The sequence below is a fragment of the Leptosomus discolor genome, chromosome 9 (assembly GCF_034619465.1).
Source record: "Leptosomus discolor isolate bLepDis1 chromosome 9, bLepDis1.hap2, whole genome shotgun sequence".
Taxonomy (NCBI): domain Eukaryota; kingdom Metazoa; phylum Chordata; class Aves; order Leptosomiformes; family Leptosomidae; genus Leptosomus; species Leptosomus discolor.
In genome coordinates, this window is record NC_141399.1 from 19,735,401 (window position 1) to 19,760,784 (window position 25,384).

The 25,384-nt window shown below is 40.5% G+C and overlaps 1 protein-coding gene across 1 annotated transcript in view; it reads left to right on the forward strand.

The window, feature by feature from the left end:
• The first annotated feature begins 6,820 nt into the window (after positions 1 to 6,820).
• DOCK3 (dedicator of cytokinesis 3) overlaps positions 6,821 to 25,384 on the forward strand; it is a 212,502-nt gene continuing 193,938 nt past the window's right edge. Inside the window, exons 1-2 of the mRNA XM_086470656.1 lie at positions 6,821 to 6,857; positions 7,000 to 7,059. Of these exons, the coding sequence (XP_086326782.1) occupies positions 6,821 to 6,857; positions 7,000 to 7,059 (97 nt within the window). The remainder of the gene's footprint in view (positions 6,858 to 6,999; positions 7,060 to 25,384) is intronic.

Sequence of the window (25,384 nt, forward strand, 5' to 3'; positions counted from 1 at the left end):
CCACCACGTTGTGCAGGAGGGGGATGCCGTCATTTCCGCAGCGCGGCCGGCGGTAGCACCACGGACAGTGGAGCGCTCCGGTGCGCGGGGTCGGGCGGGGAGCGCGGTCGGGGCCCGGGCCGTGCCCTGGGCTCTCCTGAAAGCAGCAGCCAGGGGTGCTCGGTGAGGCCGCTGTCGCTACCAGGTGGGCGCAGAGGCTGTGCGGTGAGGGAAGCGCGCTAGTAAGAAGCTACTCCTGCTTTGACCTGTCGGCTGGTTCAAAATGAATGCGTCGGCTCGCTTTTTCCTTTTACAGAGCAACACAATGCATGTGAGTAAGGATGTAGGACTGCTTAGTCCTCAGCCACTGCTCCCTGGAGGTGTGTTAGCTGGGTCTCTATGAACCAACATTCAATTGTCCCTGAAAGAAAGCAATAACGTTAGAGAGCGCACTTTTAAAAAAAACCAAACCAGCAAAACTCTGCATTCTCTTGTGGAGAATTGGCTAGGGATTGATTAAGTGATAGCTAAAACCAGTTAAGGCAGCCTCTGGAATGGCAAGCCTGTTGCATTTCCATGGGTTATGAAACCAATTCTCTGATGTTTTCTCTCAATAGTATAAATTTCTTAGCATCGAAGAGCGCTCTTTCAAGGCAATAAATAAATATATGATAAGAAATACGTAAGGTCAGAAATTAAAAAGGACCAAAAAAAGCATGCTCACAACAAGAATTAACAAGTGTTTCTGAACTCTCCCTTCAAAGATTAAGACAGGAGCTAATTACGACTTTTGTAGGGTTTCTCATATCCTGAACATTAAAAGAAATTAATAGGAAAAGGTATCACTTTGTCACAACAGTGCTAATTAACATTCTATGATTTCTCACTCTTTTAATAGGTGATTTGTTGTAGTGAGAACATTAGGGATAAGCGAGAATGAGGCTGCAATAGTATTTTTCTCAAATTTCCTAATTATTTATGAAATGCAAAGATTCAAGTGAATCTTTTCATTTTTTACTAATGAGAGAACAAATTACTTTGTTTCTTTAGCATCAGGAAAATATTTGTTCAGCATAATCTGTGATCTATTTTAAATAAAGGTACAGCTGACTAAATTCCCACCTGCACTGTGAATTTTTTGTAATTGTACTTGACATATGCTAATGGTATTAAAACATTAGTCAGTCCATTCCCTACTTTTGTGCTAAAAAAAAAATTTTAAATTACTGTCCTGACTTAATCCAGATACCTTCTAGGCAAGCAACACATAAACTTACAAACTGCAATATGTTGGCATAACAACATTGATTCATGCTTGTCCTTATGCAAGCCCTGATCTCTTCTGGTTTTATAATTTGTTTTCAAGCAATATTACAAATAGGTAAAAGTAGCTTTTAATATTACATTTGTAACTGCAAGTTGTGTTATTTGTTCTTAGTTGACATTTTTGTGGGGTTTTTTTAGGTGACACCTAACTCCAAATGCCTAATGTTCAGGAAGCATTTGAAAGTACCTCTTTCTCTGCCGCCAATGACTTTAGATTGCCTTTGCTCTGAAGAAGATTACACCAAAAATAGGGGATGTACTGGAATATTTTATGCTGACTTCCATTTTGCGTGAAAGAAAAAATTCGGTACTAAAGGAATGGACCAATAGAACTATCATAATTGAGGTAGTCCTAGGATTACCAGACAGTTATGTTTCCTACATCTCGCATGATAAAATTAGATGTATGCTTGTTGCTTTCAGACATGAGCTCCTTCTTCAGGCATTCGATAAGGAATGGAGTGACTATGTAATTGCTGCCTGGTGTATAGGGGTCGTCTTTGCTTTCCTGCCACTCTGAGAAACGTTGAGGGTTGGGAGCAGAGTTGCTTACGAGGACATCATGCTGAATTAAAAATTTTAAAAAAGGAGTCTTAAGATAATGGCCTTTAAAATCCTCCCCCAGTCCTGAGCACTAATCAGAAATCATCCTGATGAAAGAATAATTAGGTGATTGAAGTTGTGGGGCACAAACATGGCAATGCCTTAAAGGGAAAAACTGCTGTCACTTGCTGCATTTTGAGTCCAAATGTGATGGTTTGCTCCTTTCTTCACAAGGAAAAAGATCCATGAGTTGGCCTTGTGCAATAGGACTAAGAATATGACTTGGATCTGTACATCAAAAGCTGAGACCTCCTCCTTGAAAGTTTCAGAATATTACTTCATCAAAGGAAGAAGAGCTTAGTTCTCGAGACATGCGAATCCCTATTTTGAGGCACAAAGAAGAAATGTTTGGTGCTTCAAAAGGACCTGTGAGGTCATGGGTGATGGTGATGGAGTGCATTTGCTTTGGATCTTTTTGTTTGTCCCTGCAAGGTGAGGAATTTATAACTTAATGTGAAAGTCAAGTTGTTTAATGGCTTAATCTTGTCAACAGGGAGAGAACATGAAGTTTAAAGAAACAACCATGCAAAGTTGGAACCTCGTGTGTAGAAAAGGAGGTAACTAATCAAATTGACTGCTGGAGGAAGTTAAAATTAATCCCTGACTTTTTTTTTTAATTATTTTTTTTCTGATTGCAGGGGTTCTGGGCCGTGTTTCTAAAACAGAGGTTTGAAGTAATAATGGAAGTAGAAGTACCAGCATCTATAGCCCTGAGAATGAGGAGAAAGGGCAAAGCATAGGGAAGCTCTTACCTGAAAGAGAGGGCAAGAAGGTGATATGATCCATGATATCTGAAGGCTGAGATAACTGAGAAAAATTTGCTTGCAGGGAGGTATAAGAGTCTCTCTGCTTTCTGCACTCTGACCTTCCCTTGTCCCTTGCAGAGCATTTGAAAGGATTGTGCAGTTCCCTTGATCTATTTGAGAGAAAGAAACTGTGTCATATCTCTCTGTTCCCTAGCCAGCTCCTTTCAGATCACATCTATATTATCGCAAGATAGTAAGATATAAGATGAACTGTCTAATGTATTTTAATTAATACTATGTTAAACATAGTGTCCTCTGTTTAGATAACGACAACTGTGTTTGCAGTAACTTAACCATAACCAGCTCACAATACTTCTGACACAACTGTACACAGTGGACATTAAGAAATTTTCAACAGTGTTACTCAAAGTGATTAGTGCTTTCCTTCTGACTTGTCTTGTTCAATTAAATAAGGTCTTGAAGTGTGTTTTTGCCATTACTTTCATATGGTGCAACACAAGTTTAGTGACAAAGACTCAGAACGGCAGCTCAGAAGACTTCTGCAAGGGGAGGACGCTCTTCTCTGAGAAGCATACGTGTTTGAGACCCATGATATCCATCAACAGTTCTTCTAGGAGCTCTGACATTTACAGCAGATTTTAAAACTTACTTTTATTGCTGAAGCTAATTTTTAAAACTTCTTAACAAAACCTTAAAACCATTTAAATAATCTAATGAAGTAGGCATTGGATTCCAATTTTGTGGTGGTGGTTTTAAAATGTGCAGTCTTTATGTGCAGTCTTTTCTGGATCCAAACAGCTCCAGAAAAAAAACACCCTGGGGCATATAACGCTCAAAATTTCTGCTTTATGCTTGCACAATACCACTATGCTTTTCCCATGCTTTACAGAGCAGTATGAATGTTGAGGCTGGCAGGAGTGAGCTCTGTTAAAAGAGAAAAAAGACAGAAGAAATAGTGGTTTTGCAGCCCTGTGCAGTAGTTGCTGTTTGCTTTGGTCTGTCTTTCGCATATGGGTGATCCTGAATACCTGCTTGCTGCCTTGGAGATTAGTGCCTCTGTCTCCTTTACATGATGAGATGTTTGTTCTATGCTAACTTAAGCTTAGAGTATTTACTAAAGCAATCAGTATTTATGTAGAGGTGATAGGAGACTCATTAAACTAGGGAATGCATACATCAGAGGAACAGGTGCAAATACATTTGGCAACTAAGTTATGCAAACTTGTGTTCAGCTGACTCTAAAGTAAAACACACTGATTATTTTTCTTTCTGAAGTGGGTCATATGCCCCTCTGCTGACTTTCTCTGTTTGAAAATAGGTATCACCAGCAGCAGTGCAGAAAAGTGTTAGGAATAAATATGTAATAAGTTGTACTGTATTTCAAATAGAAGTAATCTATCATCAATATGACTGTAGCCATTAACACTATCATTTATATGTCCACGATCAGGAAATACAAATGGCATAGTTCCCTTTCAACAGAATGTTTCTATATACTATCAGTTCCCTGCAGGTCATCTTCTGTCAACTGTTGTGGTGTCCTCCTCAGAGTTTATCTAACCTTGCAAGGTTCTCACCTTGTCTTCCCAAGTTCACCTTGATTCCATATTGACTTGAAGGGAAAGAGTCAACTCAGACATGATTGTATTTTGGGAGGAAAAAAACCCAAACAAAAACAAACAAAAATAAACAAACAAACAAAAATCTGTGTTTTTTCTTAAGCAGGAAAAGTATCTGTTTAACCACTGGTCAACTTGTCAGCAAGAAGAATCCATGAAGTGCTGAGGCTGTAAAATGAAGAGGCTGTAAGAATTAACCAATTCCTGTCACTGCAGAGGTCTTCTGCTCCCCGAGTACTAGTAAGGGATGAAGATGTATTTATTATTGACATACACATATATTTAAAAAGCCCAAATTCTCAAAGCCAGAGCAGCCTGTCTCCAACAGATGCAACTCAATGACTTTGTCAGGTTCTGTCGCTTCAAAAAGCTATTTCTGCATGCTGTGGGAGTGCCTCAGGAAGGAAAGTAATGAAGCTATTGTAAATATATGTGCCTAAATGTGAATATGAATTAAGGTATGATTAAATAAGTTTTTTCTAACTCAATGTACAAATGTGCTGACTTATTGGCCACTTTGTTTGCACTCTACACCGGAAAGCAAACCCATAGCCCAAAACCAAACAAAACCCCAAACAGAAACCTGCCGCTGTTCAGTGTTGAAATATAAGTTGTGCATGTTAAAAAAATAAATAACGAAGGTTTCCACAGCAACCTCAGTTCTGTAGTGCAAATTGACAACTTTCATTCTGTTTTATTATATAATGATGGAACAGATATTCTATAAAAAGTGTTGAGTACATCTGAAGTTATATTGTTAAGAAGTTTAGAGTAGTCCTAAAACTTTACATCAAGTAAGTTATTTACAAAGATTTCTGAAAATGCTGGATGAAAAGTGTTGTTTTCTGCTGTTGGCTTCAGGAAGGCTCTGACTGGAGAAAAATCACCAATCTGGCAGACTATTTGTAGTGATCAAAATTTCAGTTACAGGAGAAGTTTTTAATTACCTGTTTCAGCTTTTAATTTGCTTTGAGGAATTAGAATTTAGGTTTTATGGAAAGAGTAGAAATGAAAGCTGAACTCAAAGATGAAATCCAAAAGCATTTCAAGTTTTGGGTAAATTTTGTTGTGCAACCTATACAAATTTTGCTGACTCCTTAGAAACTGTGGAAGTTAATGGGGGAAACCCAAACTTTGATCTTACCAAGGGCGGCTGGTGTCTCCCCTCAGGGAGCTGGCACTAATTCCTGATTCTTTGTCTACTCAAATGACAACCGTAAATGCTGCTACTGTACACTTGGGGCAAAAAAGTACCCAATCCAAAATGAGAGACATAACGGGTTTTACTAGTAGCTCGTCAAGCAGTTTACGTGTGCTTACTTCAATTGGTTTCCGTAACACCAGGGAGTGAGCTACTCCTCCGGGCTGCCGCTGAGCCCCGGGGCTCCGGCCAGGGCGGGGGCAGCCCCCGTGGGAAGGGAGGGCAGCGCTCCATCAGGGGGTCTGTAACCGGGGCACGTACGGCAGCATCGCTTCCCACGCACCTGGAGGGAGCTCGGGTCCCTCTGGTTCTGGGGTCGGAGACGCGCTCCTGCCCCGGGCCCGTGCTCTGGCAGTTTCCACGCGCGGGGCGGGGCCGCCGGTGCCCCCCCCTGCCCTCGGGGTCATGGAGGTCCCCTCCTCCCCCCCGCCCTCCTCGCTGCAGAGGCACTTTCTCGGGTTTCTTTTTTTTTTTTTTTTTTTTTTTTTCTGAGAAAAGAGCTCTGGCCGATCGGGCGTGGAGTTCGACTGCGCGCCCGGGGGGCTGCGGAACCGCACGAAAGCGCCCGGCGGCGATCTGAGCAACTGCCGGTGGGGGGTGGGCCGTGCCCCAGTGTTACAGGCACCGCCGGGTGCCCGCGGCGGGGAGCCGCGCCGCACCGCTGGCAGCCCCCGGCTTTGCCGGTGGGGGGTGGGGGCGCGGCACGGCGGCGGGCGGACACCGCGGCCGCGGAGCGCTGTGGCGCCGGCCGCGCCCCCCCTGCCCCGGGCCACGCGCTGCCGCCCGCGCGCGCCTCGTGCGCCCGCGCAGGGAGGGAAGGGGGAGGTGATGCGAGCCGCGCATGCGCGCCGGGCTCCACCGGGAGGTGGGGGGGGCGCGGCAGCCCGAGTCTTGCGGCGGCGGCGGCGACGACTGCAGGAGCGGCGGCGGTGGGGGAGGAGGAGGAGGCTAGGGGCCGCCGAGCTCCGCGGGGCCGCCGCGTCGGTAGGGCAGGAGCCCGCTGGGGCGGTGGGGCCGCGCTAGGAGAGGCGGTGGGCTGGCGGCGGGCGCTGAGGGGAGCGGCGCCGGTTGCTGCCCGGGAGGGAGGGAGGGAGGGAAGGAAGGCGGGCGGGGGGTGACCTCCCCCACCGCCCCCCGGCAGCGGTGAAAGGTCCCTCAGCGCAGCCCCGGCCGGAGGGTGAGGCGGGGGCTGTCAGCGCGGCGGCCGCGGAGTAGCGCCCCCGCTGAGGGGGGGAGGAGGTGAAGCCGCCGCCCCCGCTCCATGAGCGGCGCTCGCCCGCCTCGCTCTACGCAGGGGATCCGCGGCCGGTTGCCGCCGCAGCAGCATGTGGAGTCCGACCGAGGAGGAGAAATACGGCGTGGGTAGGTGCTGCTACATCCCCCCTACCGCCCTCCCCGCGACTCTCCGCAGCGGCCAGACCACGGGGGCTGGGGCTGGCGGGGGACACACACACACGTCTGCTTCCCGCTTTCCCCCCCTACCCCCACTGCTGCCTCTCCGCAGGGGCGGCGATGGTCGCCCCCGCGGGCTCCCGGCGGCGCTGCCCCTCCCGCTGCCCGGCAGGTAGGGAGCGGGGGGGGATGGTGAGGAGGGCAGGCGCGGCCCCCCCCCCCGCGGGGCTGGGGAAGGTTGCTGGCGGGCGAGCGTGGGCGCCTTCCAGGCCGCCATCCCGGGCCGCGGCTGCCCGCAGCGGCCGGCACCCGGGGGATGCGCCCGTGGGCTGTCTTGGGTTATTTCCGTGAGTTTTTCCGCGGCGAAGGAAAAAGTCTTTTGGGGCTGGCGCGCAGGTCCTGGTTGCACAAATCATCAGAAAACGAGTCGCTTAGCCCTTAATCTGCTTAAGCGCGCTATTCCTTTTTCTCTTTTAATCTGTGGTTTGTGGTGATCTTGTTTATGTGGAGTTTAGGAAAAGCGAACGGTGACGGAGCGATGTCATTAGGGGGCGTCGGCGGCGCACCTGCTGCGGGCGGTGCGGCCCCGGGAACCGGCGGCGAGGCCGAGGGGAGCGGAAAACCGGGCTCTGGCTGAGTCGAGCCGGCCGCGTTGAAAATAGATTTAAATTGGGGGGAATGGTTGAAAATGGTTGAAACGGGGGACTACAGGGGCCGTGGCTGTTAATGGTCTGGGGCTGTAGCATTCGCTGTGCCTTGCGTTCGCTGGAAACGACTCGTGTGTTTCTGTAAATGCGTAGTGGTGGTGGTGGTTTTCGTTGTTTATGGTAAATCAGATTTACTGTCATCTCGTGTTTGCTCCAGTTCGAGAGATCATCATTGGTGGGTTTGGGTTTGTTTTTTTTAGCATACAGTAATTTCTGATAAGCACAGAAATGTTATGCCTAGTGAAATGGAAGATGCAGACTTTAACTTCACATTTAGATTATTTTGATTTAATTTAGTTTTAAAGTGATGACTTTTATAATAATAAAAGTAGGTGGTGTCTACCCTGATTACTTACCTAAATGCTTTATTAAATTTATAGTTATCAGTTGTTCATACTGATTTTTAAGTTACACAGTGTGTAGTGATTTCTACAAATATTTAAAAAATATAAACTTGTTACAAAGATCTGTTAACCTGTACTGTGGGATTTTGACTTGTCAAAAAAAAAAGCCTTATGCTGCTAATATTTACAACACATTTGGAGCATGTAGTCAACAAACAACAAAATGTATCATTACTTTTTGTTAATTTTTCATCTTGTGCAACAAATATTTTGCTTAGTATATTGCACATATTCTCGTAATGAATAGAAGAAATAAGGAGTTAACTTCTATTTAAAAAATATGAAATCCAGTGTGTTAGATGAGAACTTGTAAGTGTAGGGCAATACACATAAATGGCATAAAATAACAGAAGAAAGTCGTTACCTACAGTACTGTTGCTATGTTTGTCAATCCCAGGGAGACTATAAAGTTAACAAGCTTTGTAATGGCTCAGCTGGGTGTTCTGAGAATACACAGTATCCAGACTTGATCATACCTTAGCTGTTGGTGAAAGACCACCTCTGTTGTCCTGGTACTAAGCTTGGAGGTATAATAGTAATAGATGCTTTAGAAAAAAAAAAGTTACTCATTTTTCAGGTCTTGTTTTCCTGTTCTGTTTATGTAGTCTTTTTTTTTTTTTTTTTCTTCCGTGTTGCAAGGTGTACTATTCGGAGTTTTGTTTGTGTTTGGCCCATGTTCTTGAATAAGAAAATACGTATGCTACCTTAATTGAAAAGTAGGTGAACCAATTTTTTTTTTACACAGACGTATGGGAAGAAAAGATAGGAAATCTCCATTCAGGTTGAAAACAAGACTAGAAGAGGCATCTGGAAGAGAGAGTAGTGGATGGCGACAAGTGGTATTTCAGTGAACATTCTGTAGTCTTAAGAATACCCCTGTGACATTGATTTTTCAGTTAGCGCGTGTGTAGGTACGTCTGTGAGAATGGCTAAGTCTTAAAAATTTTGGTGATATCTGGGCAAGTTTTTTTTGTTCTTGGGTAGCTTTAGTTACTTTTCCTGTAATTGATATTGGTTGATAATCCTCCAGAGAGGGAGAATAGGTGAAAAACGCTGCTTGTGTCTGGAGTTTAGTTACTATAAGTGGGGAGAGGAGTACTAGTTTTCCAGAAGTACATCTGTTATTGCTTGCTGGAGTGGTTATTTTTGTGCATTTCGGAGAAACTAGTCTATAGAAGATGTAGATCTAAAGTGTTACTGGTATGAGGTGCACTAGCAAAAAAAAAAAAAAAAAAAAATCCCCCCCCCCATCTAAGTTATCCTAATTTCACAAATAAAATAATATATGCAAAAATAATTTTCTTGGCTTGAGTTGCTGGTATGAGGTTATGCCTTGGGCTTTAGTAGTTTGTTTTTATTTTGACCGCTGTCTATCCAAAAAAAAACCCTTGTGTGTTTTCTCTGTGTTCTTGTTAAACCACGAATGGGTTTTGATGTGCTTTCGCTTATGGCAATAGACTTTATGTCTCTGTCAATGTAAGCTGGGTGGGAAAAAATGCAGTTACTTCTGTAACAGGAATGCCACAAAGAGCTTTCTGGTGAAATAGAAAGGTATGTCTGGGCATCCAGGCCCATGTGTATCAAGGGAAGTGAAAGTGTTGTGTAAAGTAGTTTTCTGATGCTGTTCTCTTTGTTGAAAGTAAATTGAGACTTGTGTCGTCGTTTTCTCTAGTTAATAGTCTCAGAGATGATAATTTATAGAAACTGTTCCTTCAGAAAGACAGCACATTCCCTCTCTTAACATGTGGGTGTAGAAGGGCTTTGTATTCTGCATTGGCTTTCAAAGAGTTTAAGACAAAGACATTTCTCACGAGGTTGCTGGAGCCCCTTTAGAGGTATCCCTTTACAGCTACACAGGCTCTTGACTGCAAGAGAACATGTTAAATTTGCTGATGTGAATGCCAGTGACTTTTTGGCGGTTCTGATGTTCTCTGTGCCTGTCTGACTGTAATTAATAGAAGTTTTCAATGCTTATAGTTGTAGAACACTGTTATATTGCCCAGTTCTCATAGAAGTCATTCTGCAACAAAGATATTAAAAGATTGCTCAGGATATTTCTAGATAAATAAGTTAAATGTTCCCCTTACAACATACAAGTTCTTCCTTGATTGTATTTCTCAGCTACTCTAGCTACTGTCTGATAGCTGTTGTGAATAATTCCCTTCTTTTCTATTTAGAAATACTAATAGCCAGTGCTTTTACTCCTAACTACACTTTTAAAACTTTAGGCTCGCTGTTAAAAAGCAAATAGTTCTTCCACAGATGCTTAAGATGACCAGTTATGAAAACAATTACCGAGATTTCTAGACTGATTATTGAAGATAACTGGCTCTAGTGCTTTAGTGTTTTTAAAGCAGTCTCTGTCTCTAAGAAAATATTTATTAAAGTGATCTGATTAATTATATTTAGTCTTCTAAAGCAAGTACTAAATAATAAAGAAAAAGCTCAGCAGTGAGAACTTTTTAGTAAATAACGTAATTCAATAAATTTAATTAAAATTTGGCAAATGCGAGAGATGATTATGCATTTCATTAGGCTGCCTGTTCCTGCTGCTTTATTTTTGTGCAAGAAGCATGTTTAGGTCGTTCTCAAGAAAGTTTTTTTGTTTTGTTTTGTTTTTTTTAATGTAGTTAATCCTGTACTTTGTATGGCTGACCATATTAAATATATGTATTAAATCATGGAGAAGGAAGAAAACCTGCCTGCAAAAACAGCACCTGTTCTTACTTCATTCAAAGAATTAGTGTTAAAATCTTTTGTTTTATTTAAAATGAATTTTTTATTTTTATTTTCACCACTTAATTGGTAAAAATGAAAAGTAAATCTGTAAGCACAAATACAAATAACTAGTATTTCCTTTGTTCCTACTAAGAAAGAATGGATCATTAGAATGTCCTAGTTACTGTTCTCTACCACAGCTTCTGCTTTTTGACCAGCATCTTTATTTTTGGTTTGATTGTTTGTTTGTTTGTTTTCCCCTGCCACAAAACCTTGGTTTGCGTATTTCCCAATTCATATTTGTGTTTGGAAAAACAGGACTGCAAAACTTATAAAAAGTCTGCCTTTCCTCGCCAAGCCTGTTGGCATGATCCTACTCTGTTCTGACCTGTTTACACAGAAGGCAGCTGCTAAGTGAAGGAGTGCTTTGAGTTGATTGGTATTAGTGTTTCTCTGTGTCACTGAAGCAGTTTGTTACCGGTTTAAAATGAAGAGTTTGAGAGATAGAAAAAAGTCCATCTTCGGTAATCTGGGAAGCAGTATCAACCATTGCAGCTGGGTTCTGGGATGTATATTATATTTCATCTTCTCTTTTGTATCTTATTGCCAGAAACTGTAATTGTTTGGCAGCAGGAGGGGGGTGACTAAGAATGTTCTTCAGTGATGTGTCTTGGAACTGAAGCTATGTGGAGGGATGTACTTCTAAACTTTCTGTAAAATGCTGTTTTGGGAGGTGGTAGTAATACCTGGGGACTTGCTCGTTACTTAGGAAAACTGGATGGTCTGTGGGTTGGAGTAGTTTTTGGTTCCATTCAATATTTTGTGCCCTAGGGCCTTTTTTTACCCTTAGGACTTAAGAATTTCTCAGTCAGGGGTCATAAAGGAAATGTACGTGTTACTTGACTGAATGAAAAATTAATCATACCTTGAAAAGTCTCTGGAAAAGAGCAGCTCCCATGATGGACCTGATTGGAGATTTTCCGTATAGAAAAGGAAAGTCTAGTGGGGTGTCATTTAACATAGTTAAATGTAACTTTAGTAATTTTGGTTTGTCTGGTGTAAATCTATATTTCTGCTGTTGCTGAGAACTTGGAGATGAAATATACTGTTTTGTGGGAAGAAACTAATATATTTTGACTCATTTATTCTGGAGAAGACTAACCAAAAGACATTGTGGTTACTCTTGTGAATGCTTGCGTCTACAGAGCTGGATGAGATCCTATAGTACTAGTTTGAGGTCATCTAAATATCAGTTGTCCACAAATACAGTAGAAATTAGCCAAAACTTTCTAAATACAGGAGGAATGAAGTTGAGAAATGGTTTTTCAAATTGCTTGCAAAGGCAAGGAATCAGATGTGTATATTCAGCTGTTTATTGCATGGTTTGCATGGGAATGTCGGTGTGATCTTAGAGTAAGAAGTGATAGTATTGCAATGTGGGTTTAACTTCGGTGCTTTGGTTATTTTGAGAGCAATTTTCTCCATTTATCAGAGTTATGCCATATTCTGTATTCAGTTAAGACCTTCAGGACTTCAGCTGCTTGACGATAGGGTGGGGGCAAAAGTGTTTCTTCTCTGACCTTATCCAGAGTGCAGAATGGATTTTATATTTAGACTTTTCATGTTCGTTTAAGGAACAAATTATTTTACTTTCTTTTTTAATGCAGCAGGTATCAATTACAATTAAAACCAGGGTATGTGCAATGAATGCTTCTAGGTCTTGGAAACCTTAGGTGATTCTTTGATGCTTCTTATTTGTATGTTTAGGGTCAGGCCTGTAGGACAGGAAGGGAGTTTCTTCAGAGTGAAGTTAGTGAGGAAAATTTAGAGTAATTACTCTTTTGAACAATTTAAGGCATAGGAGGTTGGTGTGTGAGTATGGGATGATGGTGCAGGTCATGGTTTGCAGTTTTATGTATGAGGAAGAGAGGAAAGTTGGTATTTTTATTAATCCTCCTGAAAGGTATCTTAGCTTACAGTCAGTGCAATAGCTCAGCTGGCCTTGAGTCTCACTATCTTGCAAAGGCTTTCTTTTCAGTAATTCTGTACTTAAAAAGTCAGAGTCCTCTATAAACTTCAGGGAAATGTAAGAACTATTACCAGAACTTGTGATCTAGAAAATTCTCTACCACGTATTTGGTGGCCACAGAAAAGGGATAATTTGGAATGAGGAAGAATTCTTTGTCTTCATATGCACAATGACATATAGATACACAGGCTTTTCTGAGTGATATGTTAAACAATGGTTTGGAACATAGTTCTTACATAGAACAGCTGTATATCCCTAATTTAAACCCTTTAGGGGTTTATAGGGTTATCGGTAGCCATATGCTTTTCGTAGATTTGTCCTTGTGAGAAATGGGAGTTCTTTTCAGATGTGGATGTGAAAACACTGACCAAAGAGTGGAAAGTCTTTGAAAGATTATTCAGCTTAAGAGCTGAAGATTATTCAGTTTAAGAGCTTGATGCAACTTTTTCTCCTGCTTCACAGAAATTTTTGTTAATTTGTATGGTGAATTAAGTTTATTGTGTTCTTTTCTCAGCTGTGATACTCACTGAGGCTAAGGGAAGCCTACAGTGGGATCTTGCTTCAAAACCAGTTGCAATTGACATCAGCCTTTCCACAGATTGTTTTTAAGTTGTGAATCAGCCTTAATATTGCATTTTATTCTGTTCTGTTTCAAAATCTGTACGCTCACAGAACCTCAAGGCAAAGGGGTGAAATTTTGTGCTCAAGTGACTGATATTAAAATCAAACTTCCATTCAGGTTTTGCGTGTCAGAAATGAACTTTGTGATCTCTTCTGAGATCCTGAAAGCATCTCTTAATTTATTTTTTTTTTTTTTAGCAGGAATTCCTTCCTCGTAGACATATTTTAGCCCTTTCTCTCTAGAACAATTTTAAGGCATTGGAAGTTGGTGTGTGAGTATGGGGTGATGGGGTGACAAAGAGGCTTTAGTCAAAACTTAGCCAAAGGTATTAGGAAGACTGATAACTGCGTTTGAGCAAACTAAGTGCTTTCCAGTACAGTTGTGAGGTGATTACTTGTTACAAGGATAAGACCTCCTTCTGCCACTTCAGTGTTATGAGAAGCTTATGACAAGTGGTGCCAGCTAACTAACTCTTGGTGATTGACAGCAGGTCATGGTGCTTTCAAAGGTAAGCTGATACCAGTTACTCTCTGAAACAAAAATAAAGGTTTATGTTGATGTTAGAACACAAGGAAGCTTATGCACTAAACTCTTTTAGTGTTGGCAGTAGGTAGTTGATGGAGCGGTGAATTATTTTGTTTTCTTTATTTTGAAGATAAGCCTGTGAGCTACCCCAATGTGTGCTAGAGTGTAGTTCGGTGTGCTTCGGCAGGTGGGTTACTGTTCTAGAAATCCCCTTTTTTTATTTGAATAGCAGGAGCCTCTCTTCCCTCTAAATGTGTTTGAGTGAGGTGTTTATGCCAACTGTTAATTTAGCATACCTACCCTTTCAGTCTTCTGATCTTGATAAATGAAGCCTTGCATACATGTCAGAAACACAGAAGAACTGTTAAAACCGAAGCCAATTGAAAGCAATATCTTAACTTTTTACAGGCCTGTTTGGGTGCTGTGTTGCATACAGCCCTTTGTCTTGCAGCAGTATGTGATCTACCTGAACAAGTTGTAAAGGCAGCATAAAACCATTCATAGGAGATTATCACAGACAGTATTAAATAGTCCTTGTAGGGAGCAATGTGTATGTTTCCAGTAACTGGATCTGGATCTGGGAGGGTAGGAGGAGCTGTTTCTGTTTCAGCCACCTCTTCCTTGTAGACAAAAATACCCAATGGAAATGTCTGTATAAAATTGCCCACTTCACCTAGACACATGTTCTCATGTATTTTTTATGCACGTATGGCTATATTATATACATGAACAGAGCATGTAGGCACAAATGAGAAAGTGTCAGCCAGCGTGGGATAAATAATCCAGAAGTATATGAATTATTGTAAAAGAAGGTTATTGAAAACTGTGGTTTGAACTTCGATGGGTCTTTGTGTTTTTTCTCTCGCTCTAAATACTCATAAGCTGAATGACTGGTAACTCCATTTTTAATAAACCAAAGAGGCAACAGTCTCGTTTCACTGCATTTAGTGAAGCAGGATCAACATGTTTGTGAGATCATTTTGCCCTGACGCGAGCTATTACGTGCTGTACTCAATGGAGCTGCATGCTACCTGTGCGCCTGGCTTTGCATGAAGAGAATGACTAGGCGAATTGTCTATGTGTCTGTGTTTCTGTTTAAAGATTATATTGACTGGCCATTCCTCTGGTGATGACTTGTTCGTATGGGAAGAGCTGGCCTGGGGCACAGAAAGACCAGCGCTGTGTGGTGATGTGCTTGGGCCTGCTGTCTGCTGACCGCACAGCTGAGCATGTGCTTGGAGCAGCTTGTGCTGCTACTGTCAGTAGTGCTCCCTCATCGCTCTGTCATGCACACAGTAATTTACAGCTATCCATTCTGCCCGCTTGCTGTTCTGTTTCAACCTGAGTACATTGATCTGATCAGAATTATGAACAAAGTTGCTCTGCTGTGTTGGGTTTTTTGTCCTGATGCATATTTGGTTATCCCTGTGTTCCAAGGGTTTTACCCCAAGGAATATTGCTTTTGAAGCACTGGTCTTGCAGAAACAGCTTCTCTTTTGTCTCTGGGGAAGTGGAGGTAGAAAACAGGCTTCTCTCTCTAACTTTCTTCATCACATCAAGGCCCTAAACTGCAACTTCTGATCTTGTTGGGTTTTTTTCAATTCTAGAGTGATTGTATTTCAGGTTGCTGGCACAAGACAGTATTCTTCTTTCAGTAATGAAAAGTTATTATTTCAGCCTGGGTGGAGGATGCAATAAGAGAAAAAGAGGATTTTCCCAATGTTTCATATTATGTTGATCGCATTAAATTATTTGCTTAAGTCAAGATTGGATGAGGTAAAATTTCTTTAGGTCTCATGAAAAAAAAACCATCTTCAATTATGTTAGGCAAATATTTCATTTTTTGATATTTTAGTAGCAAATAGTTTACCTATTAAGAAAGGTGATGACTATGACTTAGAAAAGTCAAAGTTCTTGTGTGGGTTGAAAGGTTTCTTGGCAGTCTTGTATGCTGTCTTCAGGTGTTCACAAAGAGTTCTTGTGTGGTGGACAGTATAGGCTAAACTACAGAGTTTTCAACTAAGATGTAGGAGCTGATATACTGATAAATATGCTTTATAAGTCTGCCCTATTCTTCCTTTCCTTCTCCTGATAGGAAATGTGCAAACTGACTGTAAATGCCAAGGTAACTTTAGCATGTTATGAACTTATTTAGCAGTTAGATGAGAGGACTAGAAGTCTTATGATGTAGCCAGTGTAAAATGGGACAGGATGTAAAACGCTGTGGGACGATGCTTATGATTTTGCATGTGTGAACGTGAATCAGTGGTGCTGTCTTGTAGCTAGCCGCATGCAGGCTTCATTCTTGTGTAATCAGGGTGTTGATGGAAGCGATCATTTCCCCCTTTGCAGAATCGCTCTTGGGGCTGCATCTGGGGCATTGTATCTCACAGTATGAGGGGTGAGATAAGGAAATGGTTAGGAGGCTGGGGCATGCAATGAGAGAGGAGGGTCTGCGAGATCTAGGGTGGTACAGCCTGTAGAAGAGGAGGATAAGAAGGGGTCTAGTTTGTGGTTAGCTACTTTTTAGGGAGTCACAGAGAAGACAGAGCCAGATGTTTCTCAGAGTTGCACAGTGAAACGAGGAGCAGTGGTGGTGGTTTACAGTGAGGGACATTGATTTCTGCAACACATATAGTCAGGCACAGGAGCAGGTTTCCTGGAGAGGTGTTGAAATCTCCATCCTCCAGGATATTCAAAACTTGACTGCTTTCTTATTTCATTTCCTAGTGTTCAACAGTAAAGTGTAGCCATTTCGGGATCACTTCTGCAGTCTGTGGAATGCAGCAGTGCAGAACGGCTCCATGCTCCTCTGTGCAAAGTGTGATGTGTTTAGTGTTTTTCTCCTCTTTGCGAGTATTGCAAAGAGGGAAAAGACTTTCAGAAACTGAAACAGCCTTCATCTCTGCTTAAAAGGGAGAAACTGCTGCATTTAGTTCCCATGTAGAGGGAATGATGTATGACTGAGGGACTTCTGTAATGCTAGTGGAAGTTGCATGAACTGATAGCTGAGGGAATAGATCTACAGGAAGGGGATAAGTAACTAACTTAGATGCCTGCAAAGCTAGAAGCTCAAAATCGGTTCCTTAAAATAGCTAAGGTAGTGGACAATGCTGTGGGCTTTTGGTCTGTTTCTTCAATTCTACCTTGTGCCACCAGGATGTGCAAAACTACTTTGAACAGCTCATGGGTTTTGAGCCTAATCTCTGGTTTTGTCTTGGAGGGTAGGGGAAGGGTGCTAGCAATAATTCACTTCGCTAGTGAACCATCACCTTTCTTGTCAGGCATCTGTTTCTTTTTTTACGTGAATATTTTCATAGTGATGGTATGACTCAGTACAGAGAGGCGGTGTTGCTAGGCAGCAGTTTGAGCACTTTGCAGATGCCATGTGATGGCAGTAAGCTGCCTTGTAATAATCCATTGGTGGCAGTATTCCTGGCTGAGGTTCTGTATTGCACAAAGAAAGAAGCATCTCTGACAGGAGCAGATGCTGCCTAGCAACTGCCACTGCTCCCCGACCAGCCTGAAATACCTTCACTTAACTGTAGTGTAATTCTGGTAATATACAAAACCTGAAGTGTAACAGATTGCTTTCAAATCTGAAGTATATTATTCTTCCTCAAGGTTTTGCATAGAAGTTCATAAAGACCATTAATAAGGTCAAAAAAATCTTCAGCCCTCTTCTAAATCGTGTCTTTTGTTTAATCCCTACTCTTCGATTGTAATGTTTGGATGGCTTTTAATCAGCTTTTGATAATCTTTTGTGTGTGTGTGTGCGTGTATTACATTAGTGCCTGGCAATTCCAATCGGATTAAAGCGCTATTCTGTGTCATGTGTACCAGTATGCTCTGTAAGAAATGCCCCTTGCTGCCCCTTGTGTTTTATTTGGGTGGTTGGTTTTTTTTTAGGGTATAATTGGGTATGTCCACTCCTTCATACCTGAATTCTTCATATTGTACATTTTGCTTAAATAGCAGAATGTTTTGGAAGTACTAGACCTATTTTTGGTTCCCTGTTCTCTCTGTAAACATCCTTGCTGAATGTGGCCTGAACTTGCAAATAAATTTGCATATCTCAAATTAATTTCTGGCAAATAGTTGAAACCCTCACCCACAATTAGTCATTTTATAATACTTGGAAGGTGTTCTGTGAAGGTGAAAACATTCTTCTAGATATTTGTAGAATAAAATGAAAATGTTTTCATTTCCTTTTATTTCCTTGTGGTTCTGTTCCCTTGTCAAAGATCATCAGAGTCTAACTGTGCGGTCTATGAAGCTGCCAGGTTTAATCAAGCAGTTCCACAAAAATTTAATCATATTGGCCTTTAATTTTGTTATAAAAATGTGAAGGTTTTTTTCCTTCATAAACTATTTTTTTGTCTTTTGAAATTATTAAACCCACATTTTTGTCTTTGCAAGAACTATTCCTTTTTGCTGGAAAAAGGTTCGATTCTGACATAGGCTCAGACTGGAAGGTACATGATGGTTTGGAAAGTATGAATTATTTGCTGCCTGTAGGCGTGATTGTGCAACACAGTTGCCTCATGAACAGGTAAAGCTAAGTCTTGACTCTTAGCTCTCTTTTCCTCTGTATGGTAACTTGTATCAGTGTTCGTTTTTTTCTTGTGTGGTCATATTTCTGTGGCTTAGACTTTTCCCTGTCTGCCACGTGTAAATAAAAAGTATTAACATACATCACCCTTTTGGAAAATAAATTGTTCAGAAAAGGTAGTTTGGAAGATTCTAAAACCATAAATAATGCAGAGTGGAAGAACAGAAATTGATTGTTCACTCTTTTTATTTTAATACAGTTCTCGGAGGGCATTGGTGAATGCAGGATCTGAGCGACTGAAAAACACTTTCTGTGTGATGTGACATGAAGTGTGGAGTTCTGGGGTGTTGTGGATGTTAAAAGTTGATGTGATTCAAAAACATTTGGATGGCTTTGTAGAACAAAAAGTATAGAAAACACTATGGAATACATATATAGAATTACCATTAATAAAAACTTCTACTTTAGGAAGTCCCAATTCGCAGGTGGCCCAAGCTGGGGACAGCTACATCCATGCCCTATTCTAACACCCTTCCTTCACCTCCTTGCTTTTCCCTAACAGAGGCTAAAACTATTGGATTTAGGGCTATCTTTGGTCTCACCTGCTGCAGTGACTCCGTGTTACATGGAGCCTTTGTTATCATCTGGGTATTACAGGGAAGAAAATAAAGTGCATGTAATTATGTAATTCAACTGTTAAAACTAGCTTATGCTGTTTGATACTAGACACATTTAATAGATGGATTAATATGAAAAAGTGTTTTAAGGAAAGATATATCCTCGTTGTAACATTAATTTATCAGTCTGAAGTTTATTTTCTTAAAGATTAATCAATATCAATCAATTAAAGGCTCAGGGATTGACTTATATTCCATGTTAACTAGCAGTAGTGGTAACTAGTAGTAGCTGAATATGAATTTATTTATAAGGACAGTGAAATTTGAGTTTTATATGTGTTCAAAATAACACCAAATTCTTAGCTGGCATGATAGAGTTGTGAGTTTAAAATTTGGTTTGGTGTTGTAAAGCATAAATTACCCCATCAGAAAACTTCAGAACGTTGACATTTGTAGCACAGAAGACAATTCAGTGTCTGCTTAGTGTGATTATAAGTTGGTAGAGTGTGGAGCTAAGTAATTTGGGTATAGAGCAACACAACTGGAGCTGTGCTTCTCCTGTGCATTATCATTCCCATTCCTTCTGAAATTCGTTTGGTCGAAGATACACTTCGGGCATGATCAATGCGTAATCTGAATAACTGCAAGTTGGGTGTAGTACAAAGCATTTATGAAAATTAAATGGCATACTTTAACTTGAAACACTTGTTCTGCTGGTGTCATCTAAAAATACTGCTAATTAGCAGAATTTTAGTAAGACAGATAAGAATGAGTTGAGAACTGGAAAAAACTATCTCAGAGGCCAAGAAGATTTGTCTTTTGAAGCCACAAGTGAACAGAGATATGTTGGAAGTTCGCAAAATTCTGATTGTTACAGTGGAAGGAGTTTAAGAACTTCTTGTTTCTTTTGTCACGTTATGGTACTGAAAAAGACACAGTGAAATGACAAAAAAAAAAGGCATGTTCATAGCTGATAATATGTAATGTTGTAGGGTTCCCCCCCCCCCCCTCCAAGTTAATCCATAGAGTTCATTAAATCTTGGCTTCACCAACATCTTGGGATAAAGAAAATCAAAAATGTGTTTTAGCATATTGGATCTGTTCTAGCAGCAATGATTTCTATTGTGGAAGAGGAAACATGAGAAATAAATAATAATTTCAAAAAGCCCAACTTTATGATTAGAGACATTTTAGATTTGGAGAAAGAAAAGGGGACAGTGTGAACATGGAAACCTCTTAAACTCATTTTGTTTCTCAACCTTCATTTAAATAAATGCTTACAATTTTTATTGGTAACTCTTGGAAGGTGGGGAGGGAAAGGGTAGGAAAAGGGCTTTGTTCCTTTGTGAAAAGAAACAGATTACTTATTATGGGCTGAACTGATATTTTATATTGTAAATAGAACATTATGCAATGACAAGTTTATTTTTGGAGGCTTTACTACAGTGTGTAGAAATAGGTTGAAAAAATTAGGAAGTATATGAGAAGGCATATACCTATTCCAGTTCATTGTGCTGCAAAGTATTTTTATGTATAGGCTAAGAAAAAATGATGTATTCAGTGGAATTAGCAGCTAGATGCTGCATTTTCTTTATGTGGATTTGTTGTGCTGGAGGGTGCTCTGGCATGTTACCATTCATGTTTTGGGTTTTCCCATTGTTCATGCAAAAAATGTGACATATTTCTATTACTATGTTTATCATGTAATTAACATCCATTTGAGAAGAAAAATTATCTGTGGAAGGATTGCAACCCAGGTGAGACTGGGTGGGGTAAGTTGGGACATAGGAGATTGAATTACAAGGAATTACAAAAGGAAGATATGTTTTAAATCATACCGCAGCAAAAATGAAAACAGGCCTATTATTTAGGTGGGCAGCAGAAAGTAATAATGACACACGTGAAATCTAAGTTAGCAGTTTTCTAACTTTAAATTGTATTCTTTCTTTTTGCCATAATAGTGTTCAGATGACGTCACAAATTGATAGATAGCAGGGGACAGCAGAAGCTCAGGCTGTGATTCCATAATTGCAGCATGAGAGAGATCGTAACAGTCCAGCCACATACCCATCTCATTCAGTGCCCTGCAGGTGTTTACGGTGTAGTAGCACAGCAAGATAAGCATATGAGGTGCTTTCCTAAGACTTAAGTGCTTTCTGGGTCAGGGGCTTACTGAGCCTAAGGTGGTACACATCCATTAATTTGCCCTATTTGCTTTTGAACTTGAGTGATTGATTTTATTTTATTTATCACCCATAGCATCTTGTGAGGAGTTTCACAGTTTATGCACTGTGTGGAAAAGTGCTTTATTAAATAAAGTCCTGGCCTCTTCTCTGCTGTTTCATTTAACACCGCTCTGCTTTTTGTACTGGAAGTGATGATTAGCAATTGTTCCCTGTTCACCTTCTCCCTTCATCTTATCAATTAGACTCTCTCCACCCCTTTCGGCCGTCAGTCTTACTGGTAGAAGAGTCCTATCTTGGTTAATAATTAATCATATAAAAGCCTTTATGCAGTCCTTGGTATCTCTTGTCTCACTTCTTTCTACCTTTCCTTATGCTGTTTCATCTTTTTTGACAAAGGATACATTTGTGACAAAGGGGAAGACTGGCACATGGGTGTTCATTGGGAATTGTATACAGTAATGCAGGTAATGGTGTCTTCCATTTTTTTCTCAGAGATAGTATTCTGCTGTGATGCGCTGTGTGTATGTGATTCTTGACAGTGGCTGAGCATTGTGCTTATGAAAAACTCTAAATAATGTTCCAGGGTTTCACTCAGTGTGGTAATAGCAAGGGGAGAGACTATCGTTTTGTGTGTGAGGGGAGGGTTGTTCATCCCTCATGAAACACTGTGTAGATGAACTAAAGGGTGTGCATCTGCCAGTTCTACTTGCAGTACTTGGGTCCATCTGCAACTCTTCATTGCCCTGAAGAAGCTTGAACAGCTTCATAAACTTTGTCGCTTTTCTAAATGATCATCTTTTCTGGATCATTTAGAAATACTTCAAACTGAAGAGGTACCAACAGAGATCCCTTTAGAGCTTGCTGGTCAATCTGTCTTCACTAAGAACATGGGCTACTTCTTCTGTTTCTTATCTCTTCGCTGGTTAGCCAAGCTCAATTTCTGCAACAACTTTTGACAGGGGCTGTTTTGGAATAGATTTCATGAAACCTACTGGATTGTGTCAACTGGAATTTCTTTGTCCATATAGCAAGCAGCTCTTTAGATACTTAACAAATGAGGAATCAGTAAGCAATGCAAAGATGAATTGACCCTTTTTTAAGATGCCATGTTTATCTCTGTACCTTAATCTTTTGAATCGGTTTCCCTTCCTGCTGGTGACTTAAAATGCGGCTGCTTATACTGTGTCAGAATATGTCCATAGGCGAGCAAAACACTTCTGAATCTGTCCTCTCCTGGATCTTTGGCTTTCCAACCTGTTATTCCAATGCCATCTGTTCTTACATGTTATACCCCCTCAAGTCTGTCATACTGCTACAGCTTGAGAGTAACTGCCTCTATGAACTAGTTTGTGCTTTTCTTATTAATGAATTAGAGAGGTGTAGAGGGAAGGGTTTCTTTTACTGCAGCCCACTTTGATACACTTCAGGTACCACGGTTAAGGAACCTCTGACGTGGACACAGTTCACATAGAAAGTGGCGCGTGGTGCTTTCTCAAATCATTCTTCTTTGTCAGGATGTTGGGTTTTACTGCTGGCCGAAATTGCCTTTTGTGAGGGGGACCTATGACCTCCTTATAAACTTGAATGATGGCAGTGGGGTTTAATATCTGAAAATAGATGTTAAATATTTCAGCAGTCTGTCCTGCATTCCAAGAGGGATCGTTCAGATCTGTTAACTGGTGGGTAAAAGGTTTGCTGTATGCCTGTTTTGGTGATGCGTTCCTTCTGTATTCTGGTGACTGAGGGGATGACTCTTGTAAGAAATGGAGAGTTGTTGATTGATGGACAGTTTGTAGATGATGATATGCTATAAAGAATTCTCTGTGGGAAGGACAGAAGTCTAAATTATTTTCTCTAGAATGGTTAAATTCATCCATGTTTCCCATACACATTTCACATTCATATTTTTCAAATGATACTGCTAAGAAGAATTGTGTTCCTAAAAGTGATTTCATAAATAAGATTGTGTTGCATAATGTGTCTTTAGCTTAACAAATGAGTAACATCCATAACTTTGGAAGTAACCTTCAGAATCATGTATCAGGCTATAAAATAGCCTCAAATTTCTGGGATTCTGTCATAATCAGTAGCCATTTTTACCATTCTTTTTTATTTCAGAGATGTTAAATTGTGTTTTATGTTCTTGTTGAACAGTTTTAACAAGATATGGTGTGATGTATTGGGTCAGTTTATTTGGGTTCTTTAATTTTTCCTGACTTTCATTTAGCATGGCTGGAAAGTCAGCTACTCTTGAGATTTGGCCACTGTTATTTTGAAAATGTTCGTATTGTTATTCATGTTCCCTATTGAGTATTAAAATTGTCAAACAGGAGAGACATCATTTATTGATGACTACAAATTTATCGATGAAGGGATTAGATTTCATACTGCTGCACTAAGAATGAGGAAAATGTGGTAGATGTTGTTTCTGTATGAGAACTTATTTTCTAGTTGAGAATGATCATCTAGATTGCATCTACAGCTGATGGGATCAGTTGATTTATATTCTGTGATTTTTGTTCATTAGTTCTTCTTTGACTGAAGTAGACCTAAGGAAAGAGGTTTGGCTATCTTTATTAAGAGGTTTGGCTATCTTTATTAAGAGGTTTGGCTATCTTTATTAATTGACTACTCTGAATTCTAAAGAGCTGATTACACATAGGTGCAGTAGAGTCCTTATATCAGATTTTCTTTGTGTGACCAGTAGAATCCTTTTATAAATGGACAGTTTGCGTCTATAAGGCAAGAGATCTATTAGAATTCCTTCTTCTAAGCCTGAGTATATCAAGTCATTATTCTTGGCCATATTTTAAAATTTATTATATCAGCAGTTGAAAAAAAAGTACTCTATTTTCCTGATACCTTTCCTTCAGCTTTCATTCCAAGTTCATTTTATTGTTACATAATAGGCAAGTATCTTATGATCAAAGAACTAGTAGTTGCATCAAATCGAGTTTTTCCTGGTTGCATCCGTTATTCCATAGTTTTCATATAGTAAATAATTGTCATAGGAAACCAGCTGTTGTTTGCTAATGCAAAACTTCCAATGCAATGTTAACATGCAGTAGTAGTTTTGAGACTTAGTTGTTGGACTCAGCTAAGTAAGACCAGTCAGTTGTCAATCTCTCTACAATTCAGCTACTTTTTTGTCTACAACCACTGGTGTCTCTGTGTGGTGGCACATTTAGAGAAGTTGAAAATGGTGTGGAAATCTGATTTAATATTATCATGTTAATATTAATTGACATGATAATATTAATTATCAATATTATTTTTAATAATACGTCTAGAATTACTCTCATAAATTGATGGATCTTGTTACTGTATTAACATTTCTCCATTTTTGTGAAGTTTTCAATATTAGATTTTCACCCAGGATTTTTAAAATCCTGTGGTTTTGAGACGTGCCATTAGCAGTTTGACTGTGGCCTGCCAGTTAAGTGTTTGGCAATTGTCAGTGTTCCTGCACTTTGGCTGAAGCATTAAGTTGTTTTTCTTTGGTTGAAATCTGGTGAATCTTTGGTGATTTCTGCATGGAGGAAGAATGAATCCAGAATGCTGACAAGCTTAGTGTTTTTCTTGTGTTATATTGTCTGCCTTACTCCAGCCAATTGTTATGTTTCTCCTGTCTCTGATGTAAACGTGAATTTAAAACCTCATTTAACCAGTGGTGACTTCTGCTGGGTTGTATGAGCTGAGAGGAGAGTTTAGGTTTGTGGGTGGAATCCCTAGTTTTTTCCTCTTTAATTAAACACTGTATTGAGTCTCACTGTGGAAGAGCAAACAACTGATGGTTCTCTTCAGATTTTGATTCACTTCCTTGTATTACTCTCATCTGGGTGCGTGTTTGCCTGGTGTATGTAGTTCATTTTTTCATGCCCTTCCCCTTTATGAAATCTGTTTATACGGTTGAAACTGCGTTTTATTTTGGAGAAAGTTTTTTTCTATGCTTTTCTCATTATTTCTTGGAAATTCAAGGTTCAAGAGGGATATCTTGTGGTAGGTGGTGCAGATGGTGGTCTTAGTTTCCATGGTGTTTTTCCCCTGGACTTCAGACTTTTGGTTTTTAAGGTCTGCACAGAGAGTCTTTAGTCATAAAGGATTCGGGGGCTTTGACATATTCAGGGAGAAATGAAG